This window comes from Dermacentor andersoni, chromosome 7 (genome assembly GCF_023375885.2).
Source record: "Dermacentor andersoni chromosome 7, qqDerAnde1_hic_scaffold, whole genome shotgun sequence".
Classification (NCBI taxonomy): Eukaryota; Metazoa; Arthropoda; class Arachnida; order Ixodida; family Ixodidae; genus Dermacentor; species Dermacentor andersoni.
In genome coordinates, this window is record NC_092820.1 from 100,361,913 (window position 1) to 100,379,345 (window position 17,433).

Genomic DNA, 17,433 nt, shown 5'->3' on the forward strand with positions numbered 1-17,433 from the left:
GTTGCTGCCTGTCGTTCAGTGTCGCTCGAATACATTTAGCGAGAAACTTTGTGTCGAATACTGAATCTCGGCAAGAAAAAAAAAAGCGGTATGTTTCCTGTAGGGAGCATTCGTCAATAGCTACATTACTCTTAGAGGTAGGCATTATTTGCATGAGAATCCATAATAAATATTTGATAAGTTAGCATAGAGCAGCGCTTATGTAAAAGAAAATTGGTGTTAGTTTGACAATTCAGTCTTAATGTGCCTTTTGAAATCACTGGTTTCAGTTTGTGTATTGCAATACGTTCGCTAACGTAATTAATAAAAGGTTGATTAGAACAATTACGTTAGTTAGAGTATTATGCATCTTGATTTACACTGCAATTATGAGAATTGTCTACCATGCGTAAGCATGGTTTGGCTCGGCTGCGACTTCATTTTTGCTTCGTTCTGTTTACTGGCTTTTTCCAGCTTATGGACGTCTATCCACCCGTGGCGTTTCCGGCGGCAAAGAATGCTTAGGCTTTGTTAGACAATGGTCAGATGCCGCGTCCAGCCCATTCATTGCAATCGTACCAATTGAGCCGGAACTCCGGGCAGCAGCGCTCCCCGAAGGAGCAGAGCGGTCGAAAGGGACCACTGGCTGCCGCCGTAGTTACGTGACGCGTTGCGTCACCGGAGAGTGGATCGCCGCGATGCCATATCACCCTCGCTGTTGCTCTCGCAGTGTTATGCGCGCCTGCCTTGTCCACGCAAACTCTCGCCTGCATTCTCACTGTGCCTCGGTAAGGCCCAATGAAAACGTGCCAATGCGTTCGCTTGCCCGCGCGGTGTTCATAACTCGAAGGACGCTCAGCAGCGTTCAGTAGGACATCGGGCCACCCCACAATCTCAGGTTGTCCCACACGCGAATGTAAATGGTTCGACCCCTTCCAATCCCAAATTTCAAGTAGGCCCACCACCAAATTTTAGTGGGGCCGCTCCCCACTTGCAAGCTTCAAGTTGACCTACCCCTAAATTTGAGCTGGCGCACCTCTAAATTTTAAGTTGGCCCACATGAAAATGTCAGATTAGCCCACATGGAAATTTCAGTTGGCCCACCCTCCAACTTCAGCGGGCCCACCCACAAATTTATGTTGACCCCACCCACATTTGAACTTGGCACGTTCCCAAATTTACGTTGGCCCACCCCCAAATATAGGTTGACCACCCCCAAATCCAAGTTGGCCCATTCGCAAATTTAATCTGGCTCATTTCCTAATCTCAAGCTGGCCCACCGCCGAAATTTAAGTTGGCCCACTCCCAAATTTAACTTGGCTCTTCCCTACTATAAGCTTCCCCAGGCATTTTCCAAGGAGCCCTATGTATCTCTATGGGTATTCTCTTTTTATTTTATTTTATTGTTTTAAATTGTTCCTTTAACTGCTCTGGGAAGAAAACCATTGCTTTTCACAGCATAACCGATGCATTTGGCTCGTGTGACTTGTCTTCTAGAACTTCTCTGTCACCTGTTTTTTCAATGAGCGACCTGTATATTTAATGATTCTCGAAAAACACGCTCGATCCATTGAAAACGCGCTAGCCTGAGGCTGCAGATGCTTGGGGCGCTTGTTGGTACGTGTCCAGAAAAACTGACTATGATAGGTGGCGAGAAATGCTGTCTCGGACAATGGAATGCGACTAAGAGGATTCCTTGCCTATTTATGGAGTGATTAAATGCTTCGAATTTTTGTGACATGAAAAAATCAATATTTAGTTTTGAAAGTTCGAAATACGATTTTACAAATCGCCCGAATTCATCGACTGCTCACCGCAAATGTCGTGAGCACCGGAAACAATACTCGTAAACCGAACGAGCCATATTTGCGAGACTGCGACAGAAGGATTTTAGCTTTTATAAACTCTACCAACGTTCGTAGAATGCGAGATCTATCTGGCGCCGTTTTGTTCTGACAGATGTAATGGACGCTCTCAGCGAATTTTTGCCGTCGTGGTCACCGTCCCCGTCGCGGCGACTGCTGCTGTGAGGCTCCGCATACATTTAGGCATATGTTTGCTATACGCTGTGTCATGCTGTATGTCATGGGGTACGTGCGGGTTCTATTGCTACACTATTCTATCGCTATAGTTGCTCATACCAGCTCTTACGTTCTTGGCTAAATTATTCCTCTAAATTTTGAGAATGGGCAAGCCAGAAGCAAACGTCGTGAAATATATACTGCACACAGCGCATGCCTTTCATCTTAAATCTTCTCAGATTTCTAAATACTAAAAGTGCAAATCAGTATCGGCGCTGAAACCTGAAGGCAAAGTAATTTTACTGGCGCGTCTCCTTGCGGGTAGCATAGCGGCTCCTGCGCAATGTCATTATAGGCCGTGCACGGCGTGGTAATGTTTTTAAGGGTGCCAGAAATTTTAGTGTACCCGCGCAAGTCCCATCCGCGTTAAGCGGATCTGCGTATATTCAGAACATTGTCCGAGAAGTTCATGCTCAACGCTAAACCTTGTTATCGCAGTCAGAGCTTCGAACTTCGGTCGAAACTGCCGGCATTTTATTCTTGAGACGTTTTCATGGCACAGGCTGGCCAACTTCCCGCTATTTGAAAGTAAGTGCATGAACTCGCAGGGCATTTTTCTTCTGCTACGGAACTTTCTGTTTAAAGGTGCCACATCATACAATGGTTGCGTAAATATAAGGTGTGCTTCGTGCGTTAACGGCTAAAAAATAAATCGGCGTCAGCTGAAAAACCACCTCACTACCGCCTAATTCATTTGAGAGTCTGATTCCTGAGGTCACGGCCTCCTACACTATGTACCCAGTTTGGTGTGGAACAGGCTCAGAGATCTTTGCTATCTTGAGCTGGTTATATAGAAAATGTGTACGGGAGCCTTTCCTGCCATTCAAGCCTATTGATGGTTACCAAGGCTTGAACTAGCTCGTAATTGATGCTCTAAGTTGCTGCAGCTTTCGTAAGGCAAAAGAGCGAAATCGATTTCTACCACGTACAGCCTCTTTTCTTTTCTATGTGTCTCCTTCGCTACTGTCCAATCAAAACACGGCTGCTGCAAGTCGATGGTCTGATCACCTTTTCGCCATTCACAGTTGTCGTGGAAGAGTGATAGACAAAAGTCATGAAAATGGTGGTGTAAAAAAAAATGTTCGAACAGACGTTGCATGGATGCCAACTTACTTGGTCCAGTGGCGCATGTCCTCTCGCACTCTTGTTGGGTGTCGTATCTGTTGTCGTTTCCTTGGCAACCGCCATAGATGAACTGCTCGCACTTGCCCGACAGCACGTTGTACCACCACTTGGGGAAGTAGCCCTTGCAAGGTCCGGGGTCGGCCGAAGGCGCGCACTGCCTGTCGAAATCGCTGGCGGCTGCAAGATAGCCCTTTCAAGTCACCTCTGTGATCTGTTTTGAACATTGTCGATTCAAATCAAGTTACTCTTTTTTGCTTTTTCTCTTGAATAAAATAATTTGACTTCGGCTCATAAATATGCAGCCAATTTGGTACTTTCACTGACTGCTTCGAATGAACTCGCTTCGAGCACGAATGGTCTCTTTTGCGCTGACGCCACGACATGGATTCAGCATGAAGCAAAATGCACAGCTCGTCGCTTGCACTAGCTGAACAGCGAATGAACCAGAAATCATCGCCATACACTTGGACGCATCACACGATCACCATATAATTTATTGACGTGAAGCTTGAATAAACTTTTGGTCACTGTGCAGGATATAGACAGGGAGAGAGAAAGAGGGATGGAGGGAAAAAGTGAGATACAAACATGAATGAGAGAAGTATGGGGAATACAAGTAGCTAGCAGCCTAAGAAAAGGTAAAATGGATATTGACCAGAAGATAAATTACTGCTGCGTAAGTGGCCAGACACGGCAGCAGTGGAGAAAGGGGTGCGGAGCACTTGCGGTAGCAAATCCCAGCACTCGCTTAAGGATTCCAGTGAGCATGCCAGGTGAAGTAGTGCTACTTGCTTTTTTTCTCTGCCCATAACTTGAAACAATCGTGTCGAAGTGTAGGGACCCGTGTGTTTGTAGTTACTCACAACATGATGTGACTGGTAAGCTTCGGAATATGTACATTCGGAATGCGGCCGGACCTTAAGACAAGTTTACACAAATCAGTGGAATTTATTTTGACTATAATGCACACGATGGGGCTCAACATTTATCTCGTGTTCTGAAGAGAAGCATTGGTGAGAACTTGCCCTCACTTGCACTTGGACCTGGCTGGGATGCTAGTAGGGAGGTAACCTCCTTATAACGAAAATATTGACAGCTGGGCGAGTTGGTGTGAATTCGTTCCGGCGAACTGCGCGAAATTGTGAGTTATAATTTAGTTAGTCATCAACGTAAGACATGGTATGAGCCACTTTAGTGGTTGAATAGTGTAGCAATATAACCGACGGCATAGATAGATATATATCATAGATATACCAAAGTATATGCGCAGCCCCACAGCGAAGCTTACAGTGAAAATTAGCTTCGCGTACCCATAACATTATTATCGCAATACATGCCCAAGAAAATTTATAAATATGGCAAACAACAAGCCAAGGGAGAAAACTTGTACGATAAAACAAAAGGCAGTGCCTGGCTGTTTAAGGACCGAGATCGCTCCTTGACGACAAAAATTTATCCGCTAAAATATTTCTAACGTAGTCAGGAATCTGTCTGCTGCAGAACCAGTCCTGGGAGGACTCAGTGCATTGTAATGGAAGGCTAATATATTCACCCAATAAAAACCGTAGAGAACATCGCCTTGCAGAAGCGCTGAGATTCAAAGCGGATGGAAGGATTAACTGGTCAGAGGTCGAGATAAGCAGGAAACTTTTAGAGTATTGGTGAAAGAAAAGAAGAGATTAGAGCCGTGGTTGTTACAGGCATATAACACTGTAACTGTAAATTACAGACATAGGGGTTTTGAGGAGAGATAACCAAAACAAAGAACTTCAGTAGATGCAGTAAAACCTGATAAGATAAAGCAGGTTAGTTTAGTATTTATCGACGTCCCGTTTCCGAGGAAATGCCAGTAGAGCTCATCATCATCAACAAAGTAGAGACACGATTCTGGCCTGTCGTTCGCTCCTTGCCCCTGGCTTCATTAGTATTATTTCGTTGTGGAGCTGGTTCATGGATCGGCTACAAAGCGCGCCCTCAGCCAATAATTTTATCGAGAGAACAACACACGGAAGTGGCCACGCGCGGGATTCCTTGATAGGTGTCTTTTCCATCTTCAGTTCAACGGCTCGAAGTTCCCTACGAATTTCGCGGTGTTCTTGACGAACGGTTATAGTTCTGCGTTGAAGCCCTTTCTAGAGCTTATGGCAGTTCTAAGACCATGCTTGGACGGTCATAGCACTCACCCAGAGCGGCGCCGAAGAGCGCCAGCAGCACGAATGTCTTCATGCTAGCTTCACGGATGTCCAGAGTGACATGGCTGAGAGCCTGCAGCCTCCGACCTTATACCATCTGAGAACCCGCTGGCGTGGTCGGGATGCAGTGATAAGAACCTCCTCACTTGCACACGAACGAAAGGAAAGTGCATGTCTTGGCAGAGGTGCTCGCTATCAGGTGGCGCGGCCACAAGCTTACCCAGCAAAGGGGGAGTAGCAGCCTCTAGTAACTTTCGCGGCGGGACAACTTTGGCGACCTGCGCTATTCCTACGTTGCCTAGTAGTATGTCGTCACCACCATCTGCCTTTTGAAGCCTGCGGTGATAGAAAGACTCTTCCCACAAATATGGAAATGCTGACACCCCGCGTCGTGACCAAAACGACGCCCAGGTTTGTCCTAAAATTGTGGATCCGCATGAATCTAAGTCTTCTCTTAAGATGTTGTTGCGTACGCCTAGCGTTCTGGCAGTCAAATGCTATTAGCATCGGTGTGAAGCAATAATGAACCACTTCATAGTAGTTCCCGTGAATGATTTGGAAAAACATAAGCTTTCGATCTGAGTGCGCCAAAGTTAGTGGACAAATCATCGTGGACTACCAAGTGAATTATTATGTCAGATCCCGTATTTCATATTGAAAACGCGTACCTCCATAGCTGTGCTGGGCCCTTCCCTGGCTCCAAATATTTTACGTTGCCAAAGCTTACTGATGTGAAACACGTAAAATTGAGGCTTGTTTTATTCCATGATCATAATCAGATTCAGTTTATTTCAACACAAGAGCAGACAATCCAACAGACACAGCAGTGATGCTGTTTTGCCATTCCTTTAGCGCGCAACGAAAAATGAGCTGCAGAAGGCGCATTTCACTGTTGCTTGTCGATATCAATGAGTCACGTACTGTAAAGAATAAAAAAGCTGCTGCCATTAGTCTTTCATGTTGAGTCTAATGGACGCATGCAGCAAGCAGTCGCACTTGTCAGGCTCCGATTTTCTTTTACTACATGGAAGCGCTGTCATTCCAAATCCATACTAGCTTGGCGCATCAACGAAGACGAAGGAAAAATCGAATTGAATTCTGGGGTCTTACGTGCCGAAACCCTGATTTGATTATGATGCACGTCGTAGGGGGGGGACTCCGAATTAATTTTAATCACCTGGGAATATTTAACGCGCTCCCAACGTACATAACACTTGCGTTTTTGCACTTTGCCCCCATTGAAATGCGGTCGCCACGGCCGGGATCTGACACTGCGACGTCATGCTTAGCAGCGCAACACAATTGCCGCGTAGCCACCACGACGGGGAAGGGAAAATGGGGTGACGGTCGGCGGGCTGCTCTTATTTCATTTTGAACCTTGCGTTCACCGAGTTCGGATGGCTCAGTGCTCGACGCCTATGAAACATTGAGAAGTGCTTGTTCACACGTTTTATTTTGGCAGCGAAACCCGACAAGCATGCCACATTAATACAAAATGTTGCTTCTGTTTTGAATGGTTACGCGCTTGTCACGTTTACCCCGCACTCAGTGGCACATATTGAGATACGCAAGTTGGCATTGTTATTCATTAAACAGTAGTACCTACTCACTCCCGCTCTGCGGTGACTCATATCTGCGTGAAAGCGGTCCGTTGAAGAGCGGCACATATGTATACGTTGCCACATACTCAGTGACCCCAGTTGGGCCGACGGTTCAACTTCAACATTTTTCAACACAACACAACATTTCAACAGAACATTTCATACTTCAACATTTTTCCCTTTGAAGTGCGCCAGTTTGAGGTTTGCAGTGAGATAGCCCAACTATTAGGAATATGAGATCTTAAATAGGTATGCATGAAAATGGAGAGCAAAGAGAACAAAAGAATTCCTGCGCAGTTTTTTCTATTGACATATAAAGTCAAGCGCTTTTCATTTTTCAAGAAAAAGGCTAATTGTAGAATCAATTCCAAATTTACAACATGGAGGCAGTGTATATAACATGTGTGTTTGTGTGTGAGGGGAGGGTTATGGCGGAAGTACGTTTTCGTCTCACTACAGTGAACATCACAATCAAGCGTACCTAACTAAGGACGGTACGCTTGATTTGAAAACAATAAAGGTACGCGGTGAATATAGCTACTCAGAATGCCTCTAGCCTCGCCGGTACCGAGGTTGTTTATCTTTTTTCGGAAAGGGAGATGGGGCCCGACCTCCAAGGTAACTTTTCTATGCAAATGAGGAGTGGGAGTACTTTTACTAGTACCAATGTCAATAAGTCCCGAAATTGCTATGGAGGCGCGTAAACCCGTAAAAGGGAAATGAAAGAAAGTCTATCTCATAAGTACACCTGTGATATACACCTCTCCTTTACTTGGCAAACCAGGAACCGCATCAACTTGACTCGCGCAGAAAACCGACACATGAAGGACACAGCCAAGAACAAGTAAACAAGCGAAAGTGTAAAATAAAGATTTCCAGTAGTGCTTTTCTAATTCATTCTGGCAGAATTATAGGCAAATATATATTTGCGGAACAATCGCAGTTCCTTTGGATTCCTTGTTTACTGTTCTACCAAGTTAAGTGCCAAAACCGACTCGCATTGTTATTTGGGAAGTTGCCTAATGATGCGTGGCCGCCAGTCCCTCACAACAGCGTAGAGCGCAGGATGCTACGGTTCTAGACTACTGCTCCCACCATGGAAGGTTAGAAAACTGCCCACATAAGCGCAGTAGAGAAGTACCTACGTCGGACGGCTCGACTGATAACTGAAGAAACATAAGTGAAAACACACGAAACCATTCCACACTTCCGGCGGCGTTTTCTCTACTTCCTTTCTTAAATAAAAAGATTTTCATCCATAAATATTTTCACAAACAACACTTAAATTAATTTTTGCTTTTCCTTCCTGTTTGGCTGTTGCCTCGGCCTTCTCCCTTAGTACATCGCTTAATTTTTCAACTTCTTGTGACCCCTGCTTCCCGTTGCCAATTTTGCACGAGAAGTGCTGTACAAGTAAGGAAAAAACACGACGAGGTAACATGACGAGGGCGACATTCATATTGCTTATGGCTTCAACGGTTATTGCAGGGTATGATTGCAATTTTGGAAATTTTTGGGATAGCTGTAAAACGTAGATCGGCGAAAAGATATCACTGGGGCCTTTCCAGCGGCAGCACCTTCAGATTTTGAAACAGAAATCAAAATAACGAGAAAGGCGAAAACATTCCGCTTTTTTTTAGCTGGGAGAATATCAATCTGTGTCATGCCCTCAGTAAAGAGTCCTTTCCCTTGACCCGATCAGCGATAGCTGCCGGGCCTCGGCCAGAATAATAATATAACAGCAGCCCAGTGTTGACCTTCGAATACCTGTCAAGTCTCAAGATAGATTTGGCGGTGCTTTAGGAATGTGCGTGAGGAGTGGTGGCGTGGGCGGGGGGGAGGGTACTCCGCTTAGCCGCTCCCCTCCCCTTGGGTACGTGCCTGGCTCTAGCAACATCAAGTAAAGTGAAGTTTCTGTAATTTACACCGGTAAACAATACATTTGCCAAACTGTATGCGAAAATTTCATTGCTTAGCGTGCTTCTTATTGCGCCATCTAGTGGCGCTGCAGAGACGTCCGCGCGTGGACTCCGAGATCAGGAGCGTGGAGAGCCAGAGCGTGCGAACGCGGATAATTGCTCCCTCACTTACTCCGCACCCAATGGCACATACTCAGTGACCCCATGTTGACGAGAGGTTAATTTCAAAGCGCAAATTACCCAGTGCAGTCATGGCGCAGCGCGCTACAACGTTGGAATGAAAGACGGTCGTTGAAAAGCACCACGCGCCCACTGCATTTGTGGCGCAGCCTGCTGAAGCCTAGGTTTGCTGCATTTGAGGAACTCTTGGGGCCTGGGTTTGATTTCGCCCCGCATAGAATACGTTTCAAGGATACCTTCGCAATGTGACACCGACTGGCACGTACCTAGCGCTTCAACTCTGCGTCAAGGAGTTTTACTGAACAGCGGTGACTACGTAGTCCTGCATCTACAGTGACGCAAGTCGGCGTGAAAGAGGTTCATTCAGGAGTAGCACATATGCACACATTGCCACGTATTGAGTGACTGAATTTGTTGCAGAGGTTCGTTTCGAACCCTCTTCTCCCACCACAGCAGCGTGATGCGCTAACCATTTGATCGTGCGCTATACCCAGTTACCCAAGTAGGCAGGAAAACCATTGCATACATACATACATACATACATACATACATACATACATACATACATACATACATACATACATACATACATACATACATACATACATACATACATACATGCATACATACATACATACATACATACATACATAAAATAGCCCCTGGAAATTGGGTCAACTACCCTGAGAATGCTGACGTATGAAACATTTTTATCGTTATCATTCACTACACACATATCAGGGTCGGCGAAACCAACTTCACTTTATGTGAATGTCGCGCCCCTCCCAGCGTATTAGTTGCTCACCACGGAATGCTCTAAATAAAGCACTGGCCAACATCACTATAACAGATAAGGGTGCAGCGTTGCACGGGTCGCACCTCCGTAGTGTCATTGCGGCTCCGGCACTGCTCTGATAAGCCCGAGGGCGTGGGATAGAATCCCTGTCACGTGCGCCGCATTTAGACGGGGCCGACATGCAAAAACGGCCCGTGTGCCGTGTATTGCGTGCACGTTAAAGAACCCCGTGTGGTGAAAATTAATCCGAAACCACCAGCTAGGGCATGCCTCATAATTATATCGTAGTCTTGGCACGTTAAGGCATGAAAATTTAATTAAAATTTAGTCATTGCATGGCTGCAGGACGAAACAGTTTTATAATGGCCAGCGTACAACGAACATTCTCACATTACTCTCGAGCAGAAAATTTACTCGTTTACTAAAATAACTTAAATAAAGTTACAAGCTGTCTATTTATTTTCGTCAGCAGACAACAGTCTCCAGCGATTGCAGACGAGTCACAATACATTCATTTGTGGCACCTTGACGCTTTTCAACATCGGTTAAGACAGCTGCCTTTGTCGCTGTCTTACCTTACGGGCGCTCATGTAATCTTTTTTTGCAGAGAAATTATGAAACTTATGTCTAGATTTTGATACTTCAATACGAACCAAGCGGTGCCTTGAGGGGCATTCTCGTCGTCGCTGCTAGTGCCACAACGGTTGTGGTGAGTCGCCACTGGACGGGATGCGTGCGCCGGTTTACCGCTAGAATGTGAAGAGACACGGAGTGGGCGCTTGGCCGAAAGAAAACGACGAAGCGAAGCGGACACACCACCAACGCTACGCTCGATCGCTTCGGTGGCGGAGCCACGGCAGCGTTCTACCTTTCACCGCTGGCGTGAACGTTGTATGCACGCAGACTGTGAGCACACTACCGCTCCTTCTGGCCACAGATGGCTTGCCTGGTGCGATCATATTGAGTGACGTCATGGTTCACCATGTTGACGAACGAGCATGGTTAGCAGCTGCATCCTTGGCATGTCGCACGGCTCGAACACTCGCCCTTATGGCCGGCAGGGCAGGGAACCTCTCCCAACCTTTTCTTCCTCTATGGAAGCGGGTTACCCCGCGGTAGTCTGCGCTAACGTCATGCTAGGCGCCATATTCGAGAACCCTCAGGGTGAGAAGCTGAGCCCATGAGGCGACGTGCAATTTCTACGCGCACTGCTTTCTGAGCAGGACGGCAGTATAGGTCAAGCTAGCGTTATCCATTATTTCACTGAGTGCCGAATGAAGCTGAACTTTTCCCTTGGGCCCAGGCTGGTAAGTCATGGAGGTAAAACGCTTGCAGCGCCGCTTACGGCACTCATCATTCCGCCAGCGTTGTGGGACGCCTGTTTGCAGCCGAGTAGCTGCTGCTATTCCTTCGGCCCAGCAGGCGTTGCCTTGAACAGCGCGCGGTTCCTGACGCGTCACAACCGCCTGTTGTTGGAACGCCGTCCGAAGAATTCGTGAAAGCACAGCGCTAATCCTTGTTAGATCGGCAATGCTTCGTTGGTTGAGCTACACTGGCAAATTCTTTAGCAATCAGAAAAGAAGATGGCAGATTGCTTTACGATCCATAGTTCTTAGGTATTGTGAGTTTCTCTGAACTAATGTTGAATAATTAAGTAATTCTTGGGTTTTACGCGCCAGAAGCACGATTTTATTGTGGGGCATGCCATAGTGTGGCACTGCGGATTTGTTACGACCACTTGGGGTACCTTAACGTGCACCTAAATTTAGGTACAGGAGTGATTTTTCCCTACGACCTCATTGAAGTGCGGCCGCTGTAGCCGGAATTGAACTCGCTGCTTTTAAAGTAAGAATGGTGAATCAAAAGGTCACCAGTATAAAGTTAAGTACAAGTATAAACATAACTAGAAACCTAATAAACACATAACTACGTGGTTGGCGACTATAAATTTGTCTGTTTCGTTGCTTCAGGAATGTGAAGGTGCCCATTTAGCTTATAACCCATGAAGGACCGTTTTGAGATCTTTAACTTGATTACTCTTAACATATTAATAATACGGCACAAAGAAACGCATTGTCCATTTTGCATATACTTTTTAAGAAATCGCAATAACGATAATATTGATTTTCACCCATCGGGAAGATATCCGGAAAAAAACCTACACGCGACCACTTCACGTGTGAATGGAAGAAAATGGGGCGGTAATCGAAAGGCACAGTTGAGTATCGTTGCGGTGGTTTAAAAGCCGGTATAGCGGCGTTTTTATTCACGCGAAGGAAGAAATTGATCCTTACACTTTTGGCTAGTTCTATATCAAAGCACTTGGTCACACCTTGGTGCACTAAAAGCAAGGGGGATTTATATCTAGCGTAACTGAAGAAAAATTATTTAACAATGCGCCCAAACTAGCCCTGTGGTAAAGTTGAGTGCACGATACATTAAAAAAAAAGTCGTGCTTGCCATAATTTGTAATTGACTATGTTTGGTTTCTTGTGCTACGCTAAGAAAGTTTCAGAAAATGAAGAAAAAAATACGGGGCTGCATTGGCTGCGCAAGTCTGTGCGGACCTCCTATTCTGTAGGGGTTTCCTAAGTTGTACGCGACGGAGTTGAATGCCACAACAGACTCTCGTGTAGATACGCTATCAGCTTTTCTGATGGAGAGTCGAAGGCGAAAATACCTGTTTTCGACAAGTCTTTATCTGCCTCCCTCTTCCGCCGGTCTTCACAAAGGGCGGGAAAGGGCATTTTGCGTAACCACCGTGCTCGCACTGGCGAACACGACGACAAGAGGCCGAGCGGCCAAGTTCAGAGAACGCGTTTCGCCTCGCGCTGCCAAGAAGGTTTGCACTGTCAGCCCCTCGTGCTCGCTGCTCGGAGTAACACTCGGCAAGGTTCGTTGACCGCTGTCTTGAGGGTGTCCACAGAAAAATAAGGGGTTGTCGTTTTCGTAAACGTTACTCGATGAGGCTTTCAATGACGGCAAAGGTCGCAGCTCAATGAGATCATGTCCAAATATTTTCATAAAGCTGACGTTAGTGAAATTATTCTGTTCTTCTATCTGTGACAAGTTGGGCTACGGGCGTCTTGGTGCACTTTTGCAGGGTGTTAGTACTGTTAGAGCTACTGCCATTCGTCAGCTGCCTGATTATCATTAGTGATGATGACAAACCAAAGCATCTGGACAGTAAAGAAGCACTGTTTTTACCTGCCACCTGGCCACTCTAGTCCCATTGCTTGTGGAATTTCCTTACAAGTAAGCTCTGTCTCTAACCCTCTAAGCAAGCAGTTAATAAGCCTGTAGAAAAAGTGAGAGAACGGGAGAGCATTGGCAAATCGCTTAGGACGTTCCTGACACTTCAATTGGCAAGACTCTATTAGCGGTTCCACTAATGTGCAGCTCTGCTTACGTACTTTGCATATTCTATAAATCAGGCTTGTTCGTGATATGCTTGAAATAGTGAAGAATTCTTGACATTTACTGTTTATACAAGCCGCATAATTAAGAGATTCCTTTTTCAGATTTTATTTGAGAAGGTCGCATACATATACATAGGGAGGTCTCACGATGCAAGAACCGTATGCGGGAGGTACGAGAGAGAGAGAGAGAGAGCACTACTAAAATTTAAACACACGAAAGTTGACAGTATAGCAGAAAGGACTATGTAAGTGAAGCAAATTCTGCGCCGATCAAGCCAGCGACGCTTCCCATTTGGCAAAACCACTCCTGTACTACTGCGCATAAGAGGTCAGCGTTTCAATATTATGCAACATAAAATGGTGACAGCGCCTCAGTAACTGTAGGGTTCGTTACAACCACGGTATTAAAATAAACCGAAATATCACCTCGATAAGAACCTCTGTTTTCAAGTGACATTACTGCCCAAAAGCAGGGATACAAAGACCAAAGGAGCTCATCGAAGAGTGGCCTTAGGAAGAAAGATCAGACTTTCTAGGGGATATTCAAAGAGATACGGCCTTCGGAAACCACCATTGCCATGTACACCTAGAAAGCGCAGCAGCGCCGGTCCTGCGCCCGGCTGGCGAATCGGTTCCTCTATATCTAGTATAACTTACACAGACGGCCGAACCTCAGCAACATTAATGTGACTGTTTCAGCTGTGATGGTTCCTCTCAAAAACGTTACCATTTCCTCATAACCCTAGTGCATGTTGAGAGGCTTCGGTTTCTCATAAGGAAAAGCTCTCTGTGCTCTTGTGCCCCAAGATGCTATATTTTCATGCGTGTAAAAACCAACATTGGCATTCAATTCTGTATCTGTAAGTTTTGCTTGCGCACGCAGGATTGTTTTTCTTCTCAAGCTTGCCACATTCCATTATACATTTTTTCATGCCAAATCCTTAAATGCAGAAACACTTTTATTTGGAGTTGCATGATCTAGTGGAAGCTTGCGGAAATATTTGTTGATGTAGCAGGGCCGAAAGCGGGGCTTGCTGCATCAGACGCATCATTGCCACCGATATGCCGAAAGACATGGACGAGATGTAGAATGAACAGATGGTAGCGCACTAGTGTAAGTCCAAGAAACTGGCGTAATCATATGCTTATAATTGTGGATCATAACTTCTGTCAATATTCAGCAAAAATTTGGGCCACTGAAGTCGGAGGTAGCAGTTATTGCACATGCTAAAGGATCTTCACCATTGCCAAGCTATCTTGTGACAGAGTTAGAATATTATTTTGGGAACCGCTCACCTTCACATAGCGTTATCTTTTTGTTTGCTAAGTCGCTTCGAAGAGCCCTTCTGCTGAATCTGGACTGCCATCAGCAGCAGGCGTGAGATTATCGCGAACGATTCACTCCAGTGGACTTCGTTGTTAGGTGAGATTTGCTAGGAAGATAATAGGATCGCTATAATGCCGGGTCCGCGAAACCGTGGGCAACAGTTCCAAGGAAACACATGAGAATTTGTAATTGTAGTCAGCATTGAAGAAATTATGCTGTTCCTGAGCGATACAATCGGAGATGTAGTATTTATTCTCTAGTTTTCTGCGGTTTCTTAGGCTCCACCAATAGCAACTAAACGTAAATAGGTGTCAAAATCATATAATCACAATACCGTGATAACGTTATCTGCAAAGATGACAGAGTCGGAACACAGTAAACAATTATAGAGTCTGTGCATGTACCCGAAAGGGATATTCAAAGGATCAGGGGCATTCCATGCAATCTGAAGGTCACAGAAAGACCGTTATGCAAACGTGATAGCCATATCGTCAAAGGATACTATCATAGGGGCAAGCCATATTAGAGCTGCCTAGTGCAGTCATTGTCTCAGGGCTGCCTTTTTCAAGCAAAGTTCTTTTTTACTTCCTGCCCTCAGGTTGGCGTGGCTGCTGGAGCTGCTATTGGTCCAGACAGTGTCGCGCCATATGAATCGAGCCTTTTAACGTCATCCTGTGAGTGCCGCCATGTTTGATCTCATCTCAATTTTAGAGTTGACGTTCAACACAGTTGCAACAATATTTCAAAGGACTTTCAATGTTGAGACTCAACAGATCTGCAACAATGCTTCAATGGGCTTTCAATATGGACAAGCAACACATTTCAATAATACCTCAATGGGCTATTAATTTTGAGACTCAACACATCTTCAGTCCTGCAATAGGCTTGCAACATTGAAATACGTCATAGTTTCAGAAATACACCAATGATCTTTCAAATTGAAAGGCCCCAATTGAGCACTTGTCAACAACTTCCTCAATAATGTTCTAACAATTCCCCAATGTTCTTTCAATGCCATTTGTTGACGTTGAACAATGAGATTTCAATAATATTTCGAAAAATTTTCTCAAGGAGTACAATGTACATCATGAAAAACTTGAAGACCGAGATTTTGAAAACAGACTTGACTTTGACAATTGGATTTTCATGAAATGTTAAGAAGAACCGAACTTTATAACTGGCGCGCTTTGGATGGCTGAGGCTAATCACTCCAGAAACGCACGAGTTAATCTTCACAACGCGCACTACTGGAGTGATAGAAGTCCCCACTGGCTAGGACAAACACGGCACGAATACCAGTGGTCGTTTAACGTGTGTTGCTGTATTTTTGATGGCAACATCATCGGACCCATCGTTTTAGGCAATACACTAACGACGCAACGTTACGTCAACGACACCCTTGAGGTCCCCTTGAACGACGTCTGTTGCAACGTTTTACTTGCGCACCTTCAGAACATCTGGTTCCAAGACGATGATGCTCCTGCGCAAGAAGTAGTTAGTCTCGAGCGTGGCTCCACAAGCCTTTTTCTTGACAGTGTATTGGCCGGCACGGACCTATATCCTGGTCTTCGAGGTCGCCGGATATGACAGCGCTGGGCTTCTTGTGGGGCTACGTGAAATATCACTTGTATAGCAGCGAAACTACCACACCGGACGGCCTAAAGGCAAAAATAAGCAGAGCCTGCCACAAAATTCTAATTTCGTTGGTCAAAGCTACAGCAGCGCAAGTGTTTAAAAGAAGCAAGTACTGTATTGATTCAGACGGTGACCTGTTTGAGCGCGTGCTATAAGTGGCAGTGAAAAATAACCAATAAAAACTGCTGTAAAACGTGACTGTTTAACGCATATTTATGATGTCATCGTATCCTTACATAAAAAGCTTGCGAAAAAGATACAAATAGGTAAAAAACAGCTTTTTTGCCTCTTTTCCGGAGTTCAAGGGAGAAAAGGTAAAAGGCTAAACCAGTTGCACTTTTGGATATTTTTTGTGGGCGGCTGAGACTTCTTACCTGCGTTTGCTGTATTTTTTATTGAAATAAACTTCTAAGTATACCTTTGTTCTGTTTTTCCGAGAGCTGGCTTTTTTTTTCGTGCTCTTTTGCACACTCTTTTTTAACATTGGTTGAATTTCTTTTGTAGCTTTGTTTCACGCGAAAGTTAAAGCTATCCTGAGTACCTCATGATCGAGGACAATATTCTTGCGTCCGCAGATGCTCACGCTTATCGCACCATGATAGTTAGGTTGCAAAACCTTTCGAGCCATCCCACGTGACGAAGCCTTGTGCGATGTGGCGATAAACGAATGAAACCGTATATCTTTCAAAGGTTGCTTAGAGGCACTTGAGTAGCGGCGCGAAAGCGCGCATCTATTTCATATTTCGCACATTTCGCGGACTTTTGCTTTTTCTTGAAAAAAACCGTCGGGCACACTTGAACGCGAAATAAATGCTTGATTCGAAGGTTATTTAAGGCGCCCTACAACTTTGTATTGGACATGTTTGCGACTCAAGCAATCATTAAAAAGTTCACTAATTAAAGCAATTAATTACTACTTCGTGATGAAAAAAAGGAATACTGGCTGTAAGTACACGTGACTTCCACTACTATACAGTCGGTAGAATTTGTCGAGAGTGCCTGGGTTTATTTTTTAATTTTGGTCCAAGTTAACTGGGACACCCGTTATCTGGAATTCTCAGGGAATCAAACTAGCGTCATCTCACTCATTGAGTATAGTGGAACTTCGGCAACAAATTTATCACTAGTACTCGATAATGGCTGGTTTTAGACGCACGTGTGGCATTCATGACCACGTGG

At 45.1% G+C, this 17,433-nt stretch overlaps 2 protein-coding genes across 2 annotated transcripts in view; one reads left to right on the plus strand and one right to left on the minus strand.

The window, feature by feature from the left end:
* Nucleotides 1–5,411, minus strand: part of LOC126534756 (kunitz-type serine protease inhibitor 6-like) — a 31,221-nt gene extending 25,810 nt beyond the window's left edge. The window contains exons 1-2 of the mRNA XM_055072966.2: nt 5,369–5,411; nt 3,174–3,362 (exon numbers count right to left, since the gene is read on the minus strand). Of these exons, the coding sequence (XP_054928941.2) occupies nt 3,174–3,362; nt 5,369–5,411 (232 nt within the window). The remainder of the gene's footprint in view (nt 1–3,173; nt 3,363–5,368) is intronic.
* A 7,251-nt stretch (nt 5,412–12,662) lies between these two features.
* LOC129385677 (BPTI/Kunitz domain-containing protein-like) overlaps nt 12,663–17,433 on the plus strand; it is a 63,952-nt gene continuing 59,181 nt past the window's right edge. The window contains exons 1-2 of the mRNA XM_055072591.1: nt 12,663–12,766; nt 15,218–15,293. The gene's annotated coding sequence lies outside the window, so the exon portion shown is untranslated. The remainder of the gene's footprint in view (nt 12,767–15,217; nt 15,294–17,433) is intronic.